Source organism: Triturus cristatus, chromosome 3_1 (genome assembly GCF_964204655.1).
Source record: "Triturus cristatus chromosome 3_1, aTriCri1.1, whole genome shotgun sequence".
Classification (NCBI taxonomy): Eukaryota; Metazoa; Chordata; class Amphibia; order Caudata; family Salamandridae; genus Triturus; species Triturus cristatus.
In genome coordinates, this window is record NC_140583.1 from 530,242,456 (window position 1) to 530,269,966 (window position 27,511).

At 45.1% G+C, this 27,511-nt stretch overlaps 1 protein-coding gene across 2 annotated transcripts in view; it reads left to right on the top strand.

Moving 5' to 3' along the window:
* The first annotated feature begins 15,909 nt into the window (after nucleotides 1-15,909).
* Nucleotides 15,910-27,511, top strand: part of MFGE8 (milk fat globule EGF and factor V/VIII domain containing) — a 231,706-nt gene continuing 220,104 nt past the window's right edge. The window contains exon 1 of one of the 2 annotated variants that reach the window (XM_085644459.1): nucleotides 15,910-16,272. In XM_085644459.1, coding sequence (XP_085500585.1) covers nucleotides 16,194-16,272 — 79 coding nt within the window. In that variant the 5' untranslated portion in view covers nucleotides 15,910-16,193. The remainder of the gene's footprint in view (nucleotides 16,273-27,511) is intronic. The other variant, XM_085644458.1, reaches the window with a different exon arrangement.

Below are 27,511 nucleotides of genomic sequence, written 5' to 3' on the forward strand. Positions count from 1 at the left end.
GACCAAGTTGATGTCTGGGTTAATCACCTTAGCAATAGATGCCAGTACTTTACCTGGACAAGGGTCGGAGGGTACACCGGACTTGAGAGCTTTCATTATCTCGAGGGATTTAGCCAAAGTGATAGGAGGAAACTGCATGAGGGAAAAACCAACATTTGGGTAGGCGGACCCATGTTTACTACCGTCACCAGGGGCTGCGCCTCAAAAGAATCTTGGATGATTTTAATTTTGTCATAAACATAGCGAGCCAGATGGTTATACCTATCACTGGTAGGGACAAATGGGCTGTCAATTGCATTAGGGGATGAAAATTCTTTTAAAATTTAAAAAAGTTCTTTACTTTTGTTCCCAGTCTGTTCAATTTTAGAGGAAAGAAAAAGTTTATTTTCTTCAAGGACTTTACTGTAGTGGACTTTCAGGGCCAGTTTGTAAGTGATTTTGTCCATGGGATTAAAATTATTCCGCCAAGCTCTCTCAAGGCGTTTGCAAGCGCGTTTGTTCTTCCTAAGGGCCTCCGTGAACCATGGGACTGAGGATCTGCTAGTTTTTGCTGCCTGAGTGGAAGGACGGGCAAGCTCCAAGGAGCGGAGCTGTAGCCAGTGCTCCAAGGAGAGCACATCACTCTCGAGGTTTCCGCTATGAGGGATAGGGTGTAGACAAAGTGCACTATTCAATGCCTCCGAGGTGAACTGATGAAAGGGCCTAAAACTGCTAGCACGAGGCTTGCAGTATGAATGAGAACTACCTGACGCCTTACGGATTCTGAAACCAAGCAAAAAATGGTCAGACCATACTATGTGGAGGGGCAGGTCCATTTCTATACTGGCAGTAAAGAAGATGTGGTCTATCTTGGTTGCCAGCTCGGCCATGCCTCCCACCTGTACCTATTGTTAATGCTTAATCTGTAAATAGGGTGGCAGCAAGTACTCCTCCACCCATAGAGACTAGACCTGCAACACAATTAATTACCAGAGGTAAATCCTCTTCAGAATTTGTTCCGAAGCCCCCAAGACCTGGAACACCCTGCCCCTCCACTTCAGTCAATCCCTGTTGATGGCCCAATTCAAGAAGGATCTCAAGATCTCAAGACCTGGCTCTTCGACAGAACCCAGACAGATCAGCAGTCCCACCCCGCCCCTCCCTCCAGCGCCTTGAGGCCCTCACGGGTGAGTAGCTGCGATATAGAACCCCTGATTGATTGATTGGTTGATTGATTGATTGAGCCACAACTAATGATGCAAGCACTCATAGATGAAGGGATGTTAGAGCTCAAAGCCCTAATCTCACCAGAAGAAATTATTGCAGCTGAGGAGGGATATATCCAGCCTGGTTTGATGAAACAGTATGACCTAGCAAGTCAGAGAGTGCAGGGACTCTTGAGAAATCAGAGGCTGAAAAAAAGAAGCCTTAAATGTCTCACAAATGAAATTTGAACTGGGAGAAATAATAAGGGGATGTTTGGAGTATGAGCATATAGAACAGTATCAAATGAAAGAATTGATGTACCCTGTGCACAGAAGTTATGAGAAGGGTGGCCTTAATTTATGACAAATTAAGTGAGCTAGCTAGGAAATATGAGAAAAATCTTACAAAAAAATTGCATCTACACAGGAGCTATATGGTTCAATTGGATGACCCGACATTCGAGAAAATGAGGATTACAGGACTGCATTTGCATTTCATAGAATCGGTCAAGTGCATTCGCACAATTTGAAACTGGAAAATAAAGAGGGAAGCAGCTATTGCAGGAAAGCAAGATGAAGGAAGTGAGGAAGAAGTGACAATATACCCGCTTAGAGAAATAGCAGGAGGTACATGTTCCTTGGTGTCGTGGTAATCCTGCAGCATTCACAAACAATGTTCCCAAATTGAGACAAGCTAGTGCAGTAGTACACACAAATGGAAAGGTTCACAACGATTTCAAAGGTGTTATGGATTGATTTGAATATATTTTTTGACATTGTGATGCCTTTTGATTTATGGGCTGAATGTAAAACTGCAGTGCAGTGTCCCAGAGAGGAACCAGCGAGAGTGGCTGGGACAAATGCACCGTCACCTACAGTGAATAAGAAGTATGAGGCGGTAGTTACCTTTTTGAAAGGCAGAGTCTCTCCAAAAGATATCGATTGGCTTAAAATTAAGAGAACTACTCAGGAGCCAAAGGAGACTGTAAATGAATATTATGAGAGGCCGATGGAGGTATTTCAGCATCACAGTGGACGTGAATATCTAGAGGAGAAGGATATGGGGATTTTTGTATCCCAGTTTGTTTTACAGCTGAACCAGAGATCTGTTTGCACATCACTCAGCGTTAGCTAAACAAGTCACTCAACGAAATCCTCAGATATGCAAAATACTGTAGTGAAGAGCTAGAAATGAAGCAGAAAAGGACAAGATAAAATTAATGTTAGCTCAGACGAAGTTGGCTCAGAAAGGTTTTCAGGATCGTTCCTTTGTAGGAAATCAAGGAAACATGAGGGAGCTATTGTGCCACAGAATGGTTTTCAGGGAAGTCAAGGAAGAATGAATGTGTCACAGAGAAGAGATAGAGGTGTTCCTATGGTTACAGGATCTGGATCAGAAATTGCTGCTGTGAAAAAGATTACAGCCTGTGACATCTGTCATAGAATTGGACATTGGAAAAGGGATTATCAATATAATTCTGATAATACTAGAGGAAATACACAAATTCCGCAAGGTATACAGACACTAAATATGCCCATGCAGAAAATGGAGATGCCAATGTAGGGACAGGCTCCAGTAATGCTTATTGCACCTGCGCAGATAGGGAATCCTAGGTTTAATCTAAACCAAAAGCTAAAAAGGAATATTTTAACCAATTTCAAAATGCCATGCCACAATTTCAGAATCCAAACCAGAATAACTTGCAACAATTCCTGTTATTTGAAACAGAAGGTTCGGGTTCCGATTATTCTCAATGAAGGTGCCTGAGAGGGGAAGAAGATTGCGTACTTGGTGCAGTCTTCGAGGTAGATCAGAGTGGCCCATGCGTAGATGCAGATGTCTATGGCTACCCTGGATCATTTCTTATTGATATCAGCTCTACTAGATCCACAGTTAGAACATTGGAAGTACCAGACTTATCTCTCTCTGGAAAAACTATCCAAGTTGTAGGAGTAACAAATATACAAATCCAAAGTCCAGTTTCGGAAAAGGTTTCATTAACAAATTGGCTCATTTAAAGAGAAGCACCAATTTGTTGTTTGCGATTCAAGTCCTGTGAACCTGACAGAAAGGGATATGTTGTGCATTTTAAATCGCACTATCTATTGTACCTCGGATAGTGTGGTGTTCCAGGCACAAAATGAGGATGTAAATTGGAAATTAATCAAACAACAGGCTGAGAGAGGAATATTCTCTTTGCTAACCATAAATGAATTACCTTATGACTTGAAAGAAACAGTGAATGCATAAGTTTTGGATTTTACCGCGAAAGACATTGGACTAATTAAAGGTGTAGAACCAGTCCTGATTACAGTGAAACCAAATGCTGCATATCCCAGAACACCTCCATATCATTTGACCCCAGAGACAATTGCAGGAAAACAAGTGATAGATTACATGATACAAAAAGTAATCTTGAAGGAACTAATTGGAATTCCATGTAACTCTCCTACTATGGATTAACAGAAACCTAACGGTAAATACAGAATAGTACAGGATTTTACAGAAAGTGCATGAAATAATAGTGCTCTGTTGTCCTGTCGTACCCAATCCAGCTAATATACTGTTTAAGATTCCATACACTGCAGAATGGTCTACCGTTATTGATTTTTGCCAGGATTTCTTCTTTTTCCTTTATATTCTAGCAAAGGGCATTAATATGGTGTTCTGTCCCACAAGGGTATACAGAGAGTCCACAGAGTCCATTCATTTTCAGTCAAATCCTGAAAAAGAATCTAGAAACCCTACAGAGGCCCGGTAAGTGAACCCTTGTACAGTATACACTATTGAACCATCTGTCTGAGAAAGGACACAGGAAAACTACAGTATTGTCAAAAACAGGTTCAATATCTGTGACACATTATTGTGCAAGGATCTAGGAAAGTGTCACCAGTAAGAGTGGAAGCAATCTTGCAGATGAACCCACCTCGTACTCAGAAAGAAATTAGAATGTTTTTGGGAATGGTTAGCTCGTGTAGACAGTGGATATCAAACGTTTCCTTTGTAGCCAAACCTCTATTCAGGCTGAGATGTGTCTGATCCGATTCCATGGGAAAACAAATTTACAAGAGCATTCCTAGAGCTGAAAGAAAAATTGTGTCACGCTCCAGCACTAGGAATGCTAGATTATGCAAAAGAATACACACTGTTTTGCAGTGAGTGAGATTGCACACTGTTTTGAAGTGAGTGAGATGGGTGCGCTTTCTCTGTCTTAACTCAAACACTGGGAGGATTCTGAAAACATATCACCTATTTTGCAACCACACTTGACCCTGTAGAAACAAGACTCCCGGTTGCCTCAAAGCAGAGACTGTGGTAAGTACTAGTCTGGAAAAGAGTGAGAACATAGTGATAGGTAACCCATTAACTGTCATGGTCCCACACTCTGTGGAACTATTGTGAACTAGAACTTAGGCTCAGTATATGACCCATAATAGTTTGACACGGTACGAGCAAGGTATCTTCTTTTCAAACAATATTGTTTTCAAATGTTGTACAGTGCTGAACCCCTCAACACTATTGCCTGTAAATGATGATAATTGTGATGAAAGTGAACATGATAGTCTAGATGTCACAGAATTATGCATCAAACCCAGCCCTGACATTAAGGACAAACTCCTGATTGAGTCTGATCATCTGTTATTCATAGATTGCTCATGATTGAGAAGAAATTATGCCACACGCAGAGCAGCATATGCTGTGTGCATCATAAATTATGTGGTGGAAGCTTCATGGCTTCAACAGGTTTTGTTCTGCACTGGTTGCTGAACTGATTGCTCTTACTAGAGCCTGCAGTTTAACTGCTCAAATGAGAGTCACCATATTCACTGACAGCCAGTATGGCTTTGGGGCCATCCATGATTTTGAACAATTGTGGTCACAATGGGGTTTTCTTACATCTTCAGTTACCCCTATTATGAATGGAACCTTCATCAAGGATGCTCTGCAATTGCCAAGAGAAATTGCTGTAGTAAAGTGTGTAGCACATCATGGAGGAAGCGGATACATTGCCATGTGAAACTGATACACTGACTCAGTAGCCAGGCACTGTGCCTTGGTAGCCTGTTCGTTTAATGGAGGTTTCACATGTGAGTCCGAAGAGGAGAGTTCATTTGCATTGTTGAATAAAGTAACTGACATGTGGGATGAATTGAAAAGAGCGCAGGAAAGGGTGTCAGAAGCAGAACAAAATGGGTGGGTAAAAGCAGGATGTGAGAAAAATGCAAATGACATATGGATTTTAGTTGATAGGAGACAGGTACTACCAGATAGCTTGTTGTTTCCAATGACACAATACTACCATGAATAAACACACTTATGGAGAGATGCAATGGTGAGACTCTTTAGGCAGAATTGGTACAACCCCAGATTCAGAATGTTGGCAGAAGAAATTTGACATCGGTGTGTAACTTGTCAACAGTTAAATGTAGGGAAATGGACACATGTCACTTTAACACACCTGGGTGTGGAAATTTAGCTTGCGAACTGAACATTATCTGCGCCATCTTGTCTCTCCCCAGCGCGACACACAGGAAAGCGCACAGACAGCCATTTTAGGCACCCTGGTCTCTCCCTGCTCATTCCCGATCGCCAGCGCGTCCCCCTGGCACTACGAGCATTCCCCCGCGCGCCGGCCACCCCCGCTCTCTCATACACGGGCCATAAACCCTCTCCTTCTGCGCGACCCTGCCATGGAACCACATCCCACGCCTGACCGACATCCCATACATGGTCATGCATCTCTTTGATAACCCCCTTCCTCTGCGCTCAATTGTCCGAACCAATCCCAGGCCATCACCTAGCCCTGCGGATGCCGTTTATTGCCCCTACTGTAAGGGAAACACCCCACATCAAAGGGATTACAGTAGATCAAGGCCCCCCCACCCCCTGAGACCCGACCGGTCACACACACCCCCGGGAATTGGCGGAATGTCCAGCTGTGTGATAGCCATCTCCTACTGTGGGTGGGGTGGGGACTTCCACTGTAGATATGTGTGGGAACGAGCTTGAAGTGGGGATTCTGAGGATGTTCTTTCATGTATCAAAGCGATCTCAAGAATGTGCCATGTATGATAAACCTGCAATAAAGTCATAAACCTGTGTATAAGAGGCCAGGCCTCAGAGATGTGGTTAGAGCACCTCATGACGATACCTTGCTGTCTGACCTGATGTGTTCTCCTCCGGAGAGAATAAAACCTTGTTTCCTGCCTTCCAGTCTCCGGCGCCTGCCTCTTAGTTGGTTTAGCATCGAATGGTATAAGAGGCGATTACCGCCGGGCAATACTTGAAAGGTTATCGACTACAACTGCCGCTACCATTTAACATAGGGAGATCAGGTGGCCCCTTCAACAGGATGCAGATTTATTTAATCAAGATGCCTGTACATAGCAGCCTGAGATATATCCTTGTGATTTCGTGCCTCTTCTCAAGATGGGCGGATACCTACCCAACTAAAAGAAGCAACAGTCTTACTGTAGCAAAGCTGTTGTTACAAGAATTAATACCCAGGTTCGGCATACCAATTTCTCTTGAGTCAGATCAAGGAACACACGTCAACAATGAACTAATGAAGATGATCTGCACAGCCTTACAGATTGAAAAAAAACTACAATGCAGTTACAGACCAGAATCCTCTGGTATTGTTGAGCAGATGAATGGTACCATCAAGTCTAGATTGACCAAGGTTTGTGCTTCAACCTCTCTGAAATGGCCAGATGCCTTACCATCAGTGCTGATGAGAATCTGGAGTGGACCTGACAGGAAGATGGGGTTATCCCCTCAGGAGATACTGATGGGCAGGGCAATGAGATTACCTGCCATTCTCTACCAATGTTCATTTAAATATCACTGATGATATTATATTAGATTACTGCAAGGGACTGGCTGATGTGGTTCGTTCTGTCTCTCATCAGGCCTCAGCTGCCGCACAGGACCTGCATCAAGAACAGTGCCACAACCTCAATCCTGGTGATTGGGTCATAATCTAGATGCACGTTTGGAAGACTTGCCTTGAACCCAGATGGACAGGTCCCTATCAGGTGACCCTCACTACACATATGGCTGTTAAGTGTGCTGGAGTTCTGAGCTGGATCCATGCCTTGCACACCGAGAGTGAGCAATCCAGAAAAAGTGCTGCTGGTCAATGATCCTAAGCAAAGAGCTTTGGTGGTTACACCATCAATTGGGAGACCACTCAGACTGGCAGTACTGTTGCCAGTCCAGCAGCAGGAGGACGAGAAGGGTGAAGCCCAAGTTGTCAGAAAATCAAGTGCAAGTACTTGAAATAGCACAAAGTGACATAGAGATCTTTAACAGAGAAGCTTAGATCCAGTCACCGAAAGAAAGTGTCGCGGATGTGGTCCTGTGACAAAAAGATCCAGGTGAATGAACCAGTACTGAAACAGGGATAGTCAATCAACAAGCAGAATGGCCACAAAGCTATGAACATAAAAATACAAGGAGAAATTCTTCAACAGCTCGAAATCCCAGAAACAATACTCAAAGAGGCTGCGTCTAGTGATGAAGATAGTTTAGACCCAAATCACCAAAAACCTAAGAAGATCAAAAAGAGCACGAATGCCTTGTCTCATATATTCAGCACCTGAATGGTCATACTTCGTGAACCATGCTTTGAATGTCACTTTGGAAGATTTGTGTAACGTGAACCCTGAATTATTTCAAGCTCTCTGAAAAAAAGAGACCAAGTAAACCAGACAAAAATAATCTGAAGAAAATTAGAAACTATACAGAAGAAGAAGTTCAAAGATGTCCTGAGCTGAGTCTATTGGCTGTTGTTGTTTAAAATCTTTGTTTTAGAGAAGATCAACCTGGGCCCGAGTTGAAAGTTACAAAAGAGTAGGAATAAATGTTTAGAAGAACATGGGGTAGGGTTAAGGATTGTCTGGTTAGAAGCTTGACAATTGAAAAGAAAAAAAAGGAAGACCCTCACTAAGGAAGCTACTTACTAAAACTCGCTACAAGCTATCGAATTGAGTGCCTTGACCTGACTCAGAGAATGTGTTGCATTAGAAATAAGTGTAAATGTATTATGGGTTCAATTTTCATAATAACAGTAATAATGATCACTATAGTATTAATAGGATTCCACTCAGCGCCAGAGTCAGAATCTAAAGCAAAGAACGTTACTAATTCACCTATTTAAAATACCAAGGAAGCTCCCTTTAGTTACTCTAGATAATGCGTATCAAAATAGAGGTTAGAAAATGTTCCTTTATCAAATGCGTAAAAAGAGAACATGCTGCTTATTTCTGTTGAAAGCTCTCGTTTCTATCATTCTTTTATTGCTAGGCTTCATTATTTTCTTATTTTTTCCTATCCCTTTAAGAAAATAAATGCCTTTTTTGAAAATGATGATTTAACGTTATAACTTAACTATTGAACTTTACGTCTTCGTTAACTGTGCTATTGCTGCAAAATGTATTTTTCTTTCTCACACTACATGACTACCATATTTTAGATTATTTCCTGCCACATACTTATAATGCACAAGTGTAATAATGAAAGAAAATGCTTTCTTTACTTAAAAATTCATGAGCTAACCATGACCTACCAAATATTAGTGTTTCAATTCATAGAACAACTCATTGTACACAATGGGAACCACTAACAGAATAGGCTTGTAAAAGCTGATAGTCTGTAGCCATGAATGATCAACTACATGTCGACATGGACGTAAACCGTGCGAATCAAGGGTGAAGACGATGGAAAGATCTTTCTTCATTGGCTGTATATGACATATTAACTTGTTTTTAAAAATATGTTTTGTTCCTTCTATATAGTATGTGCTCCTAGCTAGAAAATTAAGGCATTCTATTCACCTCTTCCCTGGCCATGCCCCTTAGCCCTTTATTGTGCTAACCCGAATTGCTATGGGTTACTATTAAAAGTTATTTTTTTGTTTTCCTTAAGCTTATTGAGGAGACGTTCTATCTTCGATACAGATGACTCACGGCTATTGCTGTGAGTCATTCCTTTTACCTGTTTTAACGGTTGCTACTGCAGCTGTTAGGGCACTCAGCTGAGTTTCCATAACTACTCTTCATGGGGTGTTTGTCTTTTTCATTGTTATCCATCTTTTGCTTCAAAATTCTTATTTGCTGTTTTCTAAAAGAAATCTTATGAGTTCTTGTTAAGATATGGTAGGTCCTTTAGATTATAACAGGGACTAAGGTGCACATGCATCAAAACAGCCAATAGCGAATCCTTAATTGCGATTTTTAAGGAATCGCTATTAAAGATTCGCCATTGGCTATGCATGTAGGAATCACAAATAAAATAGAGATTCCTACAAATTCCTTAATTGCGACTCGCAAATTGCAAGTCACAATTAAGGAATTGTTTCCCATTCATTCCTAAGGGCTGAGAGGCCCATAGGAATGAATAGGAATTGTGTGCACAATTAGCGAGTACCCATTAGATACTTGCAAATTGCGCATGCAATTTCAAGGGTGCAAGGGTGTTATAAGGACACCCTGTTGCACCCCTGAAATTACAATTTATCCACATGTTGCACGCACATCTGCCTCAAGGGCATGTGTGTGTGCAACATGGGACTTTGAAAAATGCACTTTGGTGCATTTTTCAAAGAAATCGCAAACTACCATCACCTTTTTATTGACAGTAATTTGCGAATCCTAATTGCGAAATCACAATTTCTTTTGCTTTTATGCATTGCATTTAAGGAATCGCAATTTGCGATTCCTTAAATGCCATCGCAATTTAAGTAATCGAAAATTTTGCAGTTCCTTAATTTGCGATTGTTGCATTTGGAATGATGCATCCCAAATGCAAAAATATCGGTCGCAAAGGTGCATGTTCTGCGAATCTGCCCCTATGCGACCGGTATTTGGTTTGATGCATGTGTACCCAAATCCTTTATGGAACATGCTGTTATTTTCTAAACTTGATCTAACTATACTTTTCTCGAATATTTCTGTAAATGGATTTATTTGACTAACCTGAATAAAAGAACCAAAAATACAGACTAATTTTCGGAAGAGAAAATAAACTTTTGAAACTTCACCAAACCTCTCTTTATTGACTTAACTTCAAAATGCTGAAAACTATGTCTATTTTTGGGTTATGCGTCATTCTTTTAGGGTGGCAGAGATTCATCAACTAGGAAAGGCGTAGAAATTGAAGAATCTCTTAGTGGGCTACTGGTAAAAAGTTTATGAGATTTCTGAGCTCGCAGTGGTTCTTCCACAACCTCAACTGCGCCGCCATCTTGGTTCACGGAGGTTGGCTCTGATGACACAGAACAGTTCACCTCACTTAATCTCAACCTGTGATCAATCTCTGCTCTCCTCCATGTCAGCAGTTGTTTGAGTGTTTTGTGTGCTTTTCCAGGATGTTGTTGGATTTACAGTGCAGGTATGAGAGCACTAATAAATGGCGTCTGCATGTTGTGTTTCAGTCCTCGCACCATGTGTCTTATGTTGCCATGCAAAATCAAACATTGTTAAAGGCTACTAAAAGATGTATCTCACCCATAACCAGACCAGCACCCTAAACACATGATTATGCAGCCAAGCACCTTTTTTCACATGGACCCTGTTAGAAATTGGATTATTGGTAGGCTAGGGCATGTGCCAAAGCCAGGCAGAAACCACCACTCTAGTCAGGAGAAGGGAGATACACTTCTAAAATAACCCCGGCTTACCCCCTTGGTAGCTTGGCACGAGCAGTCAGGCTTATCTTAGAGGCAGTGTGAAAACCATTTGCACATAACCAACAGTAATACAGTGTAAGCACTACAAAAGGACACCACACCAGTATAGAAAAATATCCAATATTTTTATATACTTAAGACAAGACCTAAAACGATAAACAATACACAATACAGTACTTAAAAATCTTTGGTTATCAAAATATGCTTTAAAAACAGTTCCTTGATGTCGATAGCTCCATCCAGGGCTATCACGGCGTTGTGAGTAAACAAATCCAAACAGTCCTGGCTGACCCAGGTGTCGTGGGCCAGCTACGGTGTCGGAAAGACCCGCAAACAGTACCTTTTAGAAATGCAGGGCGACAGCGACCTCTCGTTGAGCTTCCAAAAGCACGGCGTCTGCAGACGTCGGTTCTGGAGGTCAGTGCAGGAGTCTTCGGGCCCTCGAGGTCACACGCGTTGATCGATCTCCTCTCTGTTGGAGTCAGGAGCGCTGGCATCGGCAGGCGTTGGGTGCTGCGGTGCGAAGCGCAGCGGTGTGGCGTGCGGTGCCCTCAAGTCACGATGTGAGCAGCGGCTCGGTGGCGGCATCAGATGCCGTTGTCGGTGAGACCAGGGTCGCGGTGCGAGGTGAAGGCGGTGCTCGTTGCGGTGCTGGCAGGTCACGGTGCATGCAGTGGCGTCATCGTGGCTGAAGCGCTGTCATTGGCTGATGAACTGAAGTCAATGGTGCCGGCATCAGTAGGCCAAGACTGTGGTGCGGGATGAGGGCGGTGCGTCGTGTAACTTTACGAGCGGTGTCCTCGAACCACGGTGCAAGCAGCGGAGTAGATTTCGGCATTGAGCAGCGGCGTCGGGGATACCAAGGCGTCGTTGTGAAGCGAGCGGGGCTGAGTGCAGTGCCCACAGGTCGCGGCGCGAGCAGCTGCTCGGTGGCGGCATCAGCAGACGTTGGTGAGACCAGGGTCGCGGTGCGGCGTTGTGGCGGTGCCCTCTGCGGTGCCTTCAGGACACGGAGTTGACAGCAGCGTTGTAGACGTTGTCGGGTTGCTTTTCTTTTGTTGCTGCACAAAACACACAGTCCCCAGTGCTGAAGGCAGAATAGCTTGAAGTCGTTGCTATTCCTGAGACTTCTTGAACAGGGGGGCAAGCTCTACCTCAGGCCCTTGGAGAAATTCATAAAGTAGATTGCAGAAAGTTCAGTCCAGTCCTTTCACTGCCCAAGACAGAAGCAGCAACTGCAGGCCAACACAGCAAATCACACAGCAAAGTGGTAGTTGCTCCTCACAGCTTCTACGGCTCTTTTTCTTGGCAGTCTTCTTGGTCCAAAAGAGTTCTAAAGTACAGGGGTCTGGGCCCCAATATTTATATCCCAAAATCCTTTGATCTCTTAGGCAGAGAGTGTCTGTGCCCAGCCAGAACCAGTTCTGCCTTCTCTGGTGTGACTTCCTGGCAGGAGGTGGAGAAGGCATGGTCAGGGGCAGACCAGGCCTTTTGAGCTGCAAGGAAATCTCCTCCCCCTTCCCAATTGCAGCCCAGGTCTATTCAGCCCTTTCCTGACCCACCTAGACTATCTGGAGTCACTCCTGCTCCCCAGCCTTCTGTCATCCAAAACCCAGACAGGCAATCCACATTCCAGCAGAGGCACACGGGATGACTGAGCAAGAAAATACCTACTTTCTAAAAGTGGTATTTTCAAACAAAGAATGTAAAAATCACCTTCACTAAAAGATGAATCTTTAGATCCTGAGTTCAGGCATACTAAACTTTATTTTCCTACCTAATTCCCTGGGCCAGTTATGTTTATAAGATGTTATAAACAAACTCCCCATTCTGTCCTATAAGGAACAGGTAGCCTTGCAATAGCGAAAAACGAAATTGGCCGTAATTCACTTTCAGGACATGCCACACACACGGGCATGTCCTACCTTTCACATACACTGCACCCTGCCCACAGGGGTGCCTTAGGTCTACCTTAGGGGTGGCTGACATGTAAGTAAAAGGGATGGGGAGGGACTGGCCAGTGTGTGCACTGGCCAAGTCGACATGGCAGTTACAAACTGTGTGCAGACTCCGAAATGACGGGTCTGAGTTACCTTTTCAGGGCCACTCATGTGGGTGACACAATCAGTGCTGCAGGCCCACTAGTAGCATTTGATTCACAGGCCTTGGCATACTCAGTGCACTCTACTAGGGACTAACAAGTAAATCAAACATCCAAGCATGGAAACACCAATCCATAACACAATTTACCACAGGAGCACTTGCACTTTACCACTGATCAGCAGTAGGAAAAGTGCGCAGAAACACTACGCCAGCAAAGACAGAGTCAAAACCGGGAGGTTAGAAAGCAAAAACTGAGGGGAAACACGCCAAAAGATGCCAAGTCTAACAGACCCCCATTCATTCTGTGCCAAGATCCTTCTTCATCTCCCTTACACTGTCTTGGCTGCCAGGCATTCTCTTGAGACCTGACTTCAGTGATGTGTGTGGGTTGATCTGTAGGATACTGAAGGAATCGGAGTGCAAACATTCACTGACACCACTGCAAGGCAGAGAGGGAATTTGGGCTGGTTCTCTATGGATTATGTAGAACAGGACAGGATATTGAGTTGTGCGAGGCAGTGGGATTCTATTTAGTGTTGCCGAACGACTACAGTAGGGAACAGCGTGAGGTCACTACCTTGGTATTTGAGATAAACATCAGAAGCTTGATGGTTGATCTGGATTCAGCTGGCCCGTGGTGGCCAGGGGCACAGGTTAATTTTTTGAATGACAGGAAGAAGGCTGCACAAGGTAGACTGATCAGTAGATCTCTTTCTATGAGATCACAAGTAAAGTGGAAGGAAAGAGGCAGCTTCTAGGCAGACTGCAAGCAAGCTGAGAATCGTCAGAAGCAAAATATGTAATGAATGGCTTTGGCAAAGGTATCGTGGAGGGGATAGATTTGTGTTCGTAGGAGAATGGACGTGATGTGGGTGGAAAGAGAGACACAGCAGATAATCAGTGTGTCACTGTAAAATATCTTAATTTCTAGAGCGACCGATTCTGTCTTAGATTTAGAGTACACAGACTAAGAAATTGGCTACGCTCATCTGATGGCTCAGATATTAAAACCGGATCATTTGGGGGATGTAATGGGGCTCCTTTGAATTAGAAGCAAAGGTAAAGTTGTGGTTTTAAATGCTAAGCCCATAGAAACTCATGGTGAGAGATACGCTTGGGAGCAATTATATTTACCACGCCCGTCATTGGGCGGATTACAGGCACAATAGGCCGCTTTTCAAAAACAGCACACACCACACATATTCATGCATATTTGATGGGTGCTGCCTTTACCAAGGGAGGTGTTTCACCTGTACACAGGTGTGGTAACCACGCAGTTAATGTTCACGTTATGTGGGACAAGACGGTTTGGTGAAGAAGTTGCTCTAGCAGATCCTAATGAACTTTTAATGCAATCGAATTTCATTCTAAAACATTTTTGTACAGAGAAAACCATGAGATCTAGCATGATGTTTTACCTTGAAATCATACTGCTGAGTTTTAGTTTAAGCTTCTTCTGTCTGTTCCTTTCTTCAATTGCGCCTACTGTTTATTTCCTATTCAGATCAAATGCTTAAATCAACACTAACTAAATTATTTGGATCTCTGTTTTTCTTTACTTTCACTAACTAGGTGTATTTCATGTTCTGTGTTTGTAACGTACCGAAAACCCAATGTGCACTTGCAACATCTAACAATATAATGAGCTTTTCCACCGCAATGACTGTGCCTCTGCAAACCAACAGGGATGCGGCATTCATGGAAACATGGCGGCCATCACTGAGGAATTCTCATGATAAGAAAATCGTGTTCGTTTTGGACCAAAGCAACCGGACATGGGAGACATATCTCACTTTATAAATAGACTTGGCTCTTGGCATGAGACTCTGGCGTCCAGACGCGGAGTGTGGACATGCTTAAAGTGCTGTTCTGAGTTTGCGTGCACTGCTGTTGGGTCTTCGTTGTCTAAAAGGTGCTGTGTTTTTTGCGATGAGAGCTTACCATTAAAACGTTTATATCAACATTTGTCTCCAATGACAAGAAAATATCATGTTGGGTAATTTAAACTTTTGAGTGAGTTGACTTCTTTTTAGCTATTCGCGAAATCAAAGTATAAAATGACTCCAAAGGCGTAGCTTACATGCCTCCACCTCCCTGAAGGGCCTGGGGCTCGTTCACAAATTGAAGCGGTAGTCAGATAAGTAACTTGAACTTTTGAGTATTTTACTTTTACAGTAGGTTTACTACCCCTGGCTATTAACAAAATCAGTTTGTAAAGTTACTTAAAAGTTTAAGAGTACACTACATGTGTAAATTACTCAAAAGAGTGACTTATCCTTGCAAATAGCCCTCCAGTTTTTAAATAGCCTAAGGCCCTTCAATTTGGTAGAGACATGTAAGTTACGCTTTCGGAGATAATGTACACTTGGAATCTGTGAACAGCCAAAAGGTAGTAAACGTACTCAAAAGAGTGAATTATTCAAAAGTGTGAGTTGACTTTGTGAATTAGGCGCACATTGTTTTATAAAAGCCTTTCTCTGGTAGAGGCACATTCTCTGGAATATGTTCTACCTCTCACCTTCCAAAAGCAGCAATACAAGTACCAGAAGCCACCTAGGGCTACTGGACGAACTCTTCAAACCCCCAATAGAAAGCTTTTGATCTCACAAACACCTGCAGAGATGCCACAGATGCAATGATTTGTTGGCCGTTTTACAAATACATTGTGAACACTTTTAATTCCGAAAACACCCAAAGGTTCCGGAAATAAAAGTAGAATTGAAAAAAATGGAACGGGTTGAATTAGACATGAACAAAGTCAACAGATGACCAACGTATTTACATGCTGGACTCATGGCACTGAATTTCTGACAGAGACTCAAAACCACCACAATAACAATATGAAGAAGAAGCCGAGCTGGCTGACAGCTCGAGACTCCCGCCGAGTGCATCACGGTACTCGGAACAGCTGATTCACAGCATCCCTACAGCTCTCAGGCCGTGCCCAGTGCTGTGCAATCAGGCACTCATTGCAGCCTGCCGCAGATCACACCGCCCTCCCGCCAGCCCCAGCCCGCCTCAGAGCGGAGTGTGTCATTGGGCAGGGAGCGGGGCACGTGGGTCTGTAATCTGCAAACTCAGCCTTCGCGAGAGACAGAACACAGCGGGCTGCGATCCGTCCCGAGAGAGCCCAAGCCCCCCAGACTCCTGGGCTCGCAGGACCGGCGGACACATCCGAGGACTCAGCCGCTGCCATCAGCTCAGCGCGGGCACCATGGCAGCGCACGGCGCCAGCATCCGCTGGGCACTTTTGGCTACTTTCATCAGCTCTTGTGCAATTCTGGCTGCAGAGAGTAAGTGTCCCTGTTACTCTTTTATGAAAGATTCTCTATGATCTGAATGCTTTAAAAATTGTGTGGCGGTAGAAAGGGGACTTTTCGATTTATCTGAAATGCGTTGTTGTACGCTTTTAGTGTTTTGCTTTATTGTAATTCTCCAAATTAAGAAGGTGCAGGCAGGTCACTGAAATGCAAATAAAGCTAACTGGCAGGGCTGAAGAAACCCATGTTGAAAAAAACTTCGTTGATAATCGAATTTTATTTGACCAGTAATATCGAGTTATTTCCTGACTGGCGATGGCAATCATATTTTCGCCTTGCATTCTGGTCTTTGTAGTTTTGCATTCCATTTAAGAACAAGTTAAACAAATACCAGAACGTAAAGGCTGCATTGGCCTGGAGAAGCTCCTCGAACTTGCCATAGGGTTGGACTGGGTTCTTGATGAATATTCGGGGAAAATATCCTTAATTTTTCACCTGATTCTTAATGGCCGCTTGTAGCTCAGCTGTTCTAGGACAATAAAGTAAATCCCTGCTTAGTTCGCCTGGCTCACGTGGATGCAGTACTCCCATCCCCTTGTAGAAACAAGGATGCGTTTCCGCAGTGTTCACATTATTTTGGTCACTCACTTTTTCCCTTTCCCTAAAACACCCGATGAATCGCTCCCCTCCACCTCCATTATATGATTCCACCCTCTTTCCCAGAATTACCCCAAATCTTTGCTCCTACTGCACCTGCAGTTGTATGGTGATGGGAACATGCCTGCACCCGCCTCCCTCCCTCCTCTACAGCTAATCGTGCTCGGCAGGAATTACTAATGAGTCATTTCCGGGGGCACTCTATGTGTCCCGCAGTGTAATGATGGCGGGGGGAAGGTGTGCCCAGAACTGAACATCTCAGACGCGTGGATTGTTCTGGCAACAGTTCTGTTGATAGAATTTGTGCGCGTCAGGAGAACGGACGCCCCTAGCCAGGCCCGCTTTGGGTGGAACTTTCCCGCCAAGACTTCACACCTAAATGTAGCACGTGGATTACTAAATTCCAAGATTGTGGGGGGAGTGGAGGACATTTGAAACAGGTCAGAAAGCCCTCCACCCCCGCCTTACCCAACTCCATGTGGCTGTCCATAGCTTTGCACAATAAAGGTGTTTAAATCAGGGAATTGCCTAAAAAGTGGTTGACAAAACAAACTTTGGCCTCCAGCCAGGCTGATGTGATTTGGGTGACTCGGCTGTACTTGGAACAAAGGTTGGCTTAATAAACAATCCTTTTGTTTTACAATTACAGGATTATCAGGGAGTTAGTTTGAACAGAGGGGCTGAGGGGGCTGTGTTCCCCTAGTAGACTGTTTTAAGCCAGAGTGTTATCTGGGCCCATTGAGAGATGGCTGAAGACCCAACGAGCAGCAACCGGGGCTCGGGGTGTGGATAAGATGCAACAAGGGCCACCAAGGAATGGACTCGCCTAACTGAGACACGTCCAAATGGCCACTAAGCGCTTAGAAGGGCAGATCAGTTCATGGCTTCAAAACAATTATCTGTACAATGAACAACGGTTTTGGACACATACGCTAATTTATAAGTCGGGTATCGCCTTGAGCCGTTGGGCGCACACTGCCGTATTTAACTGACATCCACTTCCGAGTGAAGTGACTGTTGTGGACATGTTTGAAATGCTGTATTTGCTAGTTAAGGACATTAAAACTCAACTAAAAGATTCAAACAAAAAAGAAATAGAAGGGCAGATCAAAAGGTCACTAGTGCACATTGAAAGGGGACTAAAGTTAGTTTGAGGGCGGTTAAGACCTATGGAAAAGTGACTAGGGGGGATGGAGAGTGGACCAGTGGCCATAGAGCGTTGACTATGGCTCCTTTGATAGTTGGGTACAAAGCATTAAGTGGTGGCAAGGGTTCAAAGAACGGCATCACGGAGCCACTGAGGGGTGATTGCGAGGCGCCTATGAGGAAGGCCGAAGGCCTACTGACGGGTGGCTGGAGCCGACTTGCGCTCATATAGATGTGGCTGGTTGGGTACCATTGACGGGTGGCTATGGAGGGATTGGTGGGACTTGAGATAAACTAAGAGATGGTTGGAGTCTTGTGTTTTCTTTTTATTATTAAAAAAACCCTGTCACCGAATGATGACAATTGGCCGACCCCTGGCACTAAAATCGTGCAAACTGAAGGAAGAGTATTCAGAGGTAGTCCTTCTTTTGTTTCCTTCCGCCTGATGTGCTCCTGCTCTTGACCTCCCATGAGATGTATGGCCGCATGTCAAGCAATGGAGCTGCATTCGGTGCCAAAATGTTCGCTGGCACGCAACAGGACTCCATTATATGCTTAACTGTGGGTCTATTTGTTTAAACTGCGGTTTCTGTGTTGTGCAAGGGCTCCTGGACATACACAGATGTTTGTTTCTGTTGTGGACACAACACTGGGGATGCAGTGTGTTTTTTTTCTAAGCATGTTTTCTGGTGGAAGTCTGAAGAGCCATTCAACACTGCACGTTTGCTCATCGTGTGTTAATGCGAGTTTGATTTGTTTCCTCCCTGAAGCGTGTGAACAGCTTGGCCTTGTGTTGTGTTCTGCGCGCGGATGAGATCATGCTGGAACCAGGCAGGGCGAGGGAGCTGTCGACGAGCAGGGACTTGAACTGCTGCCCAGGTCAGCTGACGCGCACGGCGGGCAGGGGCCCTGATTCCAATCTGCCACCCACGGGCTCCCGTGCCTCTGATGTGCTGATGCGCTGGGGTGGTGGCTGTTTTTGTTTTGTCTGCTCCTGTCAGATGACGCGCCTCTTTCACGGAAGGCTGTGTGTCCTGAACGTCATTCTATAACACACGAAGAGCGCGTGCTGGAGCCGCGGAGCTGGTTATTCCTGCGCGCCACTGCAACAAGCAGCAGCGGCTTAGCCGCGAACATCTCTGTTATTAGAGGGCTAATGACAGCCAGGCAGTATCCGCAGCTATTATTACACCTGTTCCCTGCCCGTGGCCTCAGCGCGGCCCCAGCCGCAGTCCGTGCTTAAGCCGCTGGCTTATCAGGGCTATTTTGCTTTATTCAGGTTGTATCTACCAGCTGCCAAGAGGCCCGTGGGCATGTGCTACCAGTCTGTCTGCGCCCGGATCTCACCTCTGGTGGGAACGCAGAGCACAGGTAGCTGAAGTTCGATCCGTCATTACACAGCGAGGAAGCGCTGTGCTAAAGAGCACCCAGAGCCGAGGGTTGGCACCTGAAGAAAAACACCTTCACGCCAGGGGTCCTGTCTTCTTTCACAGACCGTTCACACGTAACCGCCCCTCAATCTCCACTCGCTGTGAAGGGGTCTTGCTCTTCACTGGCAGAGGTTCTCGCTCTCTGACCTCCCCGCGCCCTCGTTTGCACACCCATGCATTTTTCACTTTCCCACCCACTAAACCCTAGCCTAGCATTCACCGTCCGACAGACTCACCTTTGGGAATAATAATATAAAGACACTTTAACATCAACACCGCCGGCTCAACACCAACATTATCTGTTCACAGGGCACGAGTCGGGGGTACAAGCGGGTGGATGGCGTCCATCCACTATTTTCACAAGTTGAACGCCCTCCACCGGGCCAAGAAGTTTGGCCCCACTAAATAATGTGCTGACCTCGTCCCGGTGTAAGTTCCAAACACCAGGACACTTACAGCAGCCCTTGCACCTTGTCTGCTTTCCATCTGCAACAACGTGCAGGCGGGAGGGGCCTTTCTTAGTCCAGACTCATGCTGGGCCCATAACAAAGGGCGAATCAGGAGCCTTACACCAAGAAGCAAATGCAGCAGAGGGGAAACCAAGGTTAGCACTTCACACATACTTGAGAGGCAGCTTTCCGCTTTGTTCACTAGAGATGTTTCCCCTTAAGAATGTCAGACGTGTTGGTCTCTCCCAGTATTTTCACAAAATAAATGTAATTTATATAGCGCTTACTACCCTTGAGGAGGCATTGAAATAATTTAAGTACCACTATATTTTCTTGTATAGCGCTACTCATGCCAAAGCAGAGTGTCAGAGCACTTTACATCACAGGTACATATTAAAGTCAGGGCTTGTGATGCCACTTCCTATGATGTCAATTCCTGTGATGCCACATGTCACGCTCCGTGATGTCACTGCATACTGCCTAACTAGGTTAGTCCAAAGGCGCAACTAGAGCCAAATTTCGGGGGAGGAAGAATTTTTCGGGAGGGGGGCTGAATCTTTAAGCAATAGGCAGAGTGGAGCTGCAGGGGCTCTTAGAAGGGGTGAAACAACAGCGAGACCTCATTAACTTGCAAACGGTCTTTTAAAGACCTGTGAGGTGCTCGGGTGCGGCTGTGTGTGCACCAGGAAAGCTGCCTCATCCCGGGCTGCCACACACGACCGGGGAGGAGGGGGGTGGGGAGGGGGTGCGGAAGCCCTTTGAGTCCAATGGGTGTTGCGCGCCTGGGTTAGTCCCCCCCCCCCCCCCCCCACACTTTTTTTTTCTCGGACTTGTGCCCTGTCTGTTCACTAAATAACACACACGGGGCACTTCATTTATTTGACCTCTAGGTGCAGCAGCCACGCAGTCCGGATCAGCCGCTGCCACTTCCTGTGAGACTGTCAGAGAGAAGACCCCTTAAAAACGAAGCTGGCGTTGGGTGACGCATAAAGCCAGCTTAACATAATGTTCAATAAATAGAACTTGGTTAAAATAAAAAGGTAGGATTAATTAAATGAGCCGCTGGTGTTCGCAGTTCCGCTTCTCTAGCTTGAATTAGAGTGGGTATTTGCAGCTGTATCCAGTTACTTTACTGTGTTTGGGTGGGCGCTCTATAGTTGAGGCCTGAGAGTGTTTTCCACGGGGCACCGATAGACCCGAGGGTGAAAAAGGGCGAACGGGTCACAGGACGAGCAGAGTGACAGTACTGCCACAGAACGGACCTCTTGTACTAAAGCAATATTTTCGGAGTCCTCGTTTTTCAGCTCACTAATTTTTAATGCGATAGATGCTAACAGTACTAGCTGCCCGGTCGAATATCATACGTTCCCATTTATTGTAGGAAGTGTCAATCTAATATATAGTGTATCACACTCACTATAGCTCTGTTTTAATGTCGCCTTTTGATAGTACATGAAAACTGGAATGATAGAAGGACAATACGTCTAGCATTGGCATCATTTCCTGCTCATTCTAAAAGTGGAATACATTTGCACAGCTGTCTAAGATTTAGTATACCTGTTGCCCCTAATTCTGCAGCCTTTTCTTCCGTTTCACAGTGCTTGTTTTAGAAAGCGGTATGAAAGTACCTTCCTCTGATTCTGGCACCAACGAGCCACTTTTGGTGAGCGTGCTAGAAGAAAAATGAACGTGACAAGGTACCACATTCTGGCCAGTCCATGTGACCACAATGACTGGAGAGCTCTTTGAGATGCAGAGATGTATCTTGTATCCCCGTAAGACATCTAGGCCTGTATTGTACATAGGTGTACTTTCCCTGTTCGTGCCATGATGCACCTTTCTAAAGGTGTTCCTGGTGCAGACCAGGATAGAGTGCCGTTTAATGTTGGGAACTTGGGACCGTGCATTGAGCAAAATACGGAGCAGCTGCTTTTGCAGGGGTGAGTGGAGTTCATAGAGTTGAACTACAAAGTATTCCGCAGAGTTGCATAAAATCTCAGTGGAATTCAGCGGAGTACCGCTCCGCCCTAGTGCTGACCTCCTTGGCGACAAGACAAGGTGTTCCATGAATTTATGACCTTGCCTGGGAGTTGGTGGGGCTTGCCGATGCTACTCACCTCGCAGCCTTGGGCAATGCGACTGATACCCTCAAAAGCTCCCGTGATCTCAGGTCACTCGGCTCCCTTCGGTGGCACCTGAGGGCTCAGGGTAAGTTCCGTTTTCCTCCCGCTCCTCACAACACCTGAAGCGCACTGTTTCCGACTCCAGTTCTGGATGCCCCGTGACCTATGTCCTCACTACCACCCGGTGAAGACAGTGGCTATTAAAAAACAGTCTCTCTCTCTCCTCACAGTCCTGGGGGGAGGGCCTAGGTTATTGTACACACCATGGCAGCTCGATGCACCCCAAGCACTTACAGACATGCTGATTCTTTCTCTGCATGATCCCCTTCAGCGCCCAAATGTCTGTGCGCACAAGGCTGAGCCCAGTGCGCACACACAACAAATCTCTTGGTACTCACAAACCGTATCTCAGTGCATTAAAATAACAAATGCCAGTATGCACATATACACTGTTTTATTGGACTGATATACCACATCTTGCTGAAAAATGCACCACCTGTGGTTAGGCTCCGGCCAACAAACCGCACTGTTTTGGGATTGTATGGCCTGCAAGCCCCCGGACCAGAAGGAGACATCATGGAGGAAGGAACGAGGTGGGAACGGTGGGGGTTGCTGAGAGCGGACAAGCTCTCATAGCGTCAGGCGCGCAACACCCATTGGACTCACAGGGCTTCAGCCCCCCCCGTCGTGTGTGGTAGCCCGGGATGAGACAGCTTCCCGGGCAGACACACAGCCGCACCCGAGCACTTCACAGGTCTTTAAAAGACCATTTGCATGTTAATGAGGCCTCACTGCTGTTTCACCCCTTCACCCCTTCACCCTGCAGCTCCATTCTGCCTATTGCTCACCCCTTCTAAGAGCCCCTGCAGCTCCACTCTGCCTATTGCTTAAAGTTTCAGCCCCCCCGAAATATTTTCTTAGCCCCCCCCGAAATTTGGCTCTAGTTGCGCCTCTGCATAGCGTGCACTGCAAGACTCCTGTTAGAAGCCCATTCTGGAACGTGGTGCTTGTGGATGCCGGAGCACGGCTACGCGTGGGCATCGGCCGAGCGGTGAGTTGGGAGGACAGAAAGGATAGTTTGAAAAACGTCAGTGCAATATTTTTTCCACTGGGAATTTTCTGTGTTGAATGCAGCTCAAGTAACATTTTAAAAACGTTTTGAATACTTGAGGTCTGTTGATCGCTCAGTCTCCCGCCTCAGAGTAGATCAGCATCCACCCTGCCCTGCTGATTCATGATCATGTCAGCCACGCTGCAAGTGTCAGCCTCCTGGCTGGTGCGTGGAGAATGTTATTTCCTGCCTAGCAGATGTTCAGCATGGATCCACGGCGTGATAAGCTATCCTTTTGCTTTTGAATGTTAAACTGTAGGCCCGAAATACAATAATCTGATGTGATTCTCCAGGCTGCATACAGCAAAATATGTAAAATATCTGTAGTTAACTAAAGTTACTGCCAGGCTACTAATTCAGGGGCATGTAAATGTATAAATATAATAGTAATTCTATAGTGCAAGCCTGGCCAAAATGCAGTGGAGCTTCGTATATGGTCAAAGGCAAGCAAAAAGTTCATAATTAAAGAGGAATTTGAACTGTGGATGGTTCCTTCATAGTGATGTAGTGTTCTTTAAAGAGGTGAGTCTTCAACTCTTTTCTAAATTGGAGGATCATTTCGATGGTCCTGATGGGTACAGGGATGTTGTTCCAGATCCTGTGTGCATAGATGGTAAAGGCCTGCTGCCTTGTCTTTTATTTTTAGAGTTGAGCCCTCAAGAGCATGTACTAGCAAATGCGTCTTACTTGCGAGACACTGTTGTGAACAAAAAGGGCTTGGGCCCGCCCATTGCTTACCATTTGTTGGCTTGTGTGGCACTATTCATTGCATTCTCGTAATTCAAGGCAGGCGTAACATAATTTCTGTTCCTCTCTGTGGAGCAGGGACCAAGCACTGATTGGTTCAACTTAATCAGTGCGCCTCCACTGCTACTGACACGATTGATGTGCTATTTTGTTCTTTTCAACTTTTAGTGCTCTGCAAACAGAATGTGTGTGTGACTGGCAAAAATGTCCCCAGCCGGACAAACAAAATTGCAAAGATTTATTTTCTATAGTAAACTTTCTTTTATTTTGCCACGTCTTCTTTTCTCGCTTTGTATTCATCAAAGAATGAATGAATGATAGATTTATAAAGCGCACAGCTACTCGGAGAAGTGTCCTGGTGCTATCAGGAGAGCCCAGGTGCACAGTCCCATACCCGAAGAACTACTTCTCCCCAGATAAATACCAAGCCTTGCGTTGCAGAAGACTGGCTCAGAAACTGTACATTGCAGCTCACAGGCGATCTCATTCCATGCCTTGGTAGCCAAAAAAGACAAGGCCTTACTGCACCGTCGAACCCGCTTAAAGTGTGGAATAACCAATAAAGCGTGGAATAACTAAAAGAAATGCGGAAGAAGAGTTCTTTTATTTTTGCTCTTTGGTGCTGTTCTCAAAAGATGGGGATTGTTTTATTGCAAGGCGACATTGTTTCTTTCTTATGTGTAATTTCTGAAATGAAGCTCTAACACGTAATCATGCAGTAAACCCCAATCAACCCCTCTCCAATTCAATCCACCCTACATCAATCCACCCCACTCAATCCAGTCCACCCCAGACCAAAGATTGCATAGTGATCATTTAAAAAAAACAAACAAAAAAAAACAATGATCATTTAATGCTTTCTATGTTTAAATCATTATAGCCAAGATGCAGGAATTGGGTTTCTACCATTAGGGTACTTCTACATCCCACACCAAGTACCAGCTACCAGTGTGCACATGAGTCACGGACAGGGGCTGCAGGAGCAAAATCCCCAGTATGCAAGGCAGTGGTACCATTTTCCCAAACTCCTACTATATAACATACCCACAGCAAATCGATTTGGGGTCTTAGAAGAGGTTAATTGACTCACAGCTACGCAGCACCCTGAACAGACAACTAATTGTCAGGAAGAAATCTGGGAGAGGGCTATTTTAAATAGGGCATTTTACCTATCAAGCATCAAGTCTGGGCCAGGTGTAGGTGAAGTGAAGAAGTCCCCTGTTATAATTCCTCCAGGTGGGGCTAGGCAGGCAAGTTGTGTCGGCCTAACTGTTGTGGGGCTGTCGTTTAATGACACTTTTATAAGCGCAACCCCAGGATTGTTACAAACCGTGCCACAGGCCATAGCCCTCTTACCCTCATTAGATTCCAACTCCCCAGTGCTCGTAGCTGATAGCATCAAGGTCCTCAACAGAACCCTGTCGATGAGACTAAGTGACCAATTTAGTGAAACCAGGCCTCTCAACGCTAATTCTAGGTTACTTATGCCTATTAATTCTACAGACCCAACAAAGTTAAGGATCTTATCCTGGAATGTTGCGGGGCTTAGAAATAAGCTGGATAATACGCACTGGGGGTCCTTTGTGGATCAATATGACATCTGTATGTTTTAGGAAACCTGGGATAGGAAGGAGGCACAGCGGTTGGGTTTTGCATCCTATAGTATAGCCGCAACCACCAGGGGTAAGGGCAGGCCCTTGGGAGGTCTCTGTATATGGGTCGGGTCCCATCTGGGCTGTCTAGTTAAACAGCTGGAGTTTTTTTCTAATGACGTCCAGTGCATTCTCCTGACATTCACATCTAAAGTCAGAATTGCTCTGGTCAATGTCTACTCTAGGCCTGTTAGCAGCAGCCAGGAATCACCAACCTTTGACTAACTAGCCCCTTCAATATCTACCATCCCCAATAACCATTGGATGGTTATTGGTGGAGACTTTAATTGCCAGTTTGAGACCCTGAACGATTTTAATGGAGGAATTCCCAGTGAAGATATACACTGGGCTGTCCCAGAGTTAAGCATTCTGCCAACCGTTGGTGCTCTAGTTTAAATCCCTCACCCTGAATCACTCCCTAAGGGCATGTAATGGCAGAACCAAATCAGATACACCAGGGGAACATACTTTTAATCACCCAGGACACTCCTCCATCATAGACTACATCCTAGTCGATATCAGGATGCGGGATCGGGTGGTGGACTTTGTTGTCTCAACCCGACACGATAGTGGTAATAATGCCCTGATTGTGGAGTTAGAACTTCCGATTAGTGAAGAATTTTCTAGTTTAAACATACCGCCAGATAATAGATTAGTTCTGACCAATAACAGAAGAAAGCTCCAGTGGTCAGCCATCCAGCAATCGTGTTAAGATGGCTTCTTTGTATGATACAATTATCCCTTGCTTGGTGGCAGCGGAACAGTCCATGTCTAGTGATGGCTTTTTTACCTCCCTTGCGCAAGTCATAGAGACCAATTGGCTGCTGACATCTATTCTTGCTGAAATGTTTACCCACTGTTACATTCTAGTGGTTATAAAAAGGGCAAACACCCTAGTTTAAGGACAGTTGTCGTAGAGCCAAGTTAGCCCTGATTAAGGCAATTAAATAAGCATAGGAGTTAGACAAGTGGGAGTCCTTGCAGCAGGCCCTATCCGTTCATGACATGAAGGCTTTCTGGTGTATAGTTGTCTCAAGCAGCAGGGAAGGGAAGCGGGCTATTGAACTAAATATTGCAGCCGATAAATAGAAAGAACATTTTGAGGCCCTGTACCTAAGGTTAGAGGATGAGGGCAACAACACAACCAAAGACATTGCTCCACTGCAAAATATCTGCGTTGATACCCCACAGATCACTCCCACAGAGATAACAAGTGCCTTAAGTGAAATTGCCCCTTCCAAAGCACCAGGTCTTGATAAGATCCCAGGTGACCTCTTTCGCACTGAGCCAACTATCTGGGCTGCTTATCTATGAAGCCTGTTTAATGCCATACTGCAGGGAATGGCTATTCGTGGGCGTGGCGCGGAAATGCTGCCAGTCCAAAAAAAGGGTTCTCCGCTTCTAACCTCTAGCTACAGGCCTATAAGTTTAATTGATGTTAGCCAGAAATTTTTTGCCAGGGTATTGTTGTTGCGACTTCAAACTTGGATGGACAAACTTTAAAATATTAAGCCCATTACAAGTTGGCTTTAGGAAAAATACATACACCAGTGACCAAATATTCAGGTCTCAACTCTTGTACTGGAAAACTGTGACTATTGAGGGTGGCAGCCTCTATCTGATCTTCGTGGATTTAAAATCCGTGTTCGATCTAGTACCAAGAGTTAAACTGTGGGCTGTTTTAAATGATCTGGGGGCGTTTGCACAAAGGTAATTATGCCCAAATTAGATTCGGCAAATGTGGGGCACTCCCCCTCACCTATAGCTATAGACAGAGGGGTAAGGCAGGGTTGTGTGCTTGCGCCCACCCTCTTTTGCCTATTTATAAATGCACTCGTAGATGCATTGAATGCGGGGAAGGATAACGATAAACCCAAGATAGCAAGTAGGAAAATACCGGCAATGATGTTCGCTGATGATACACTGTTGCTCTCAAAGTCACTGATGGGTATACAGA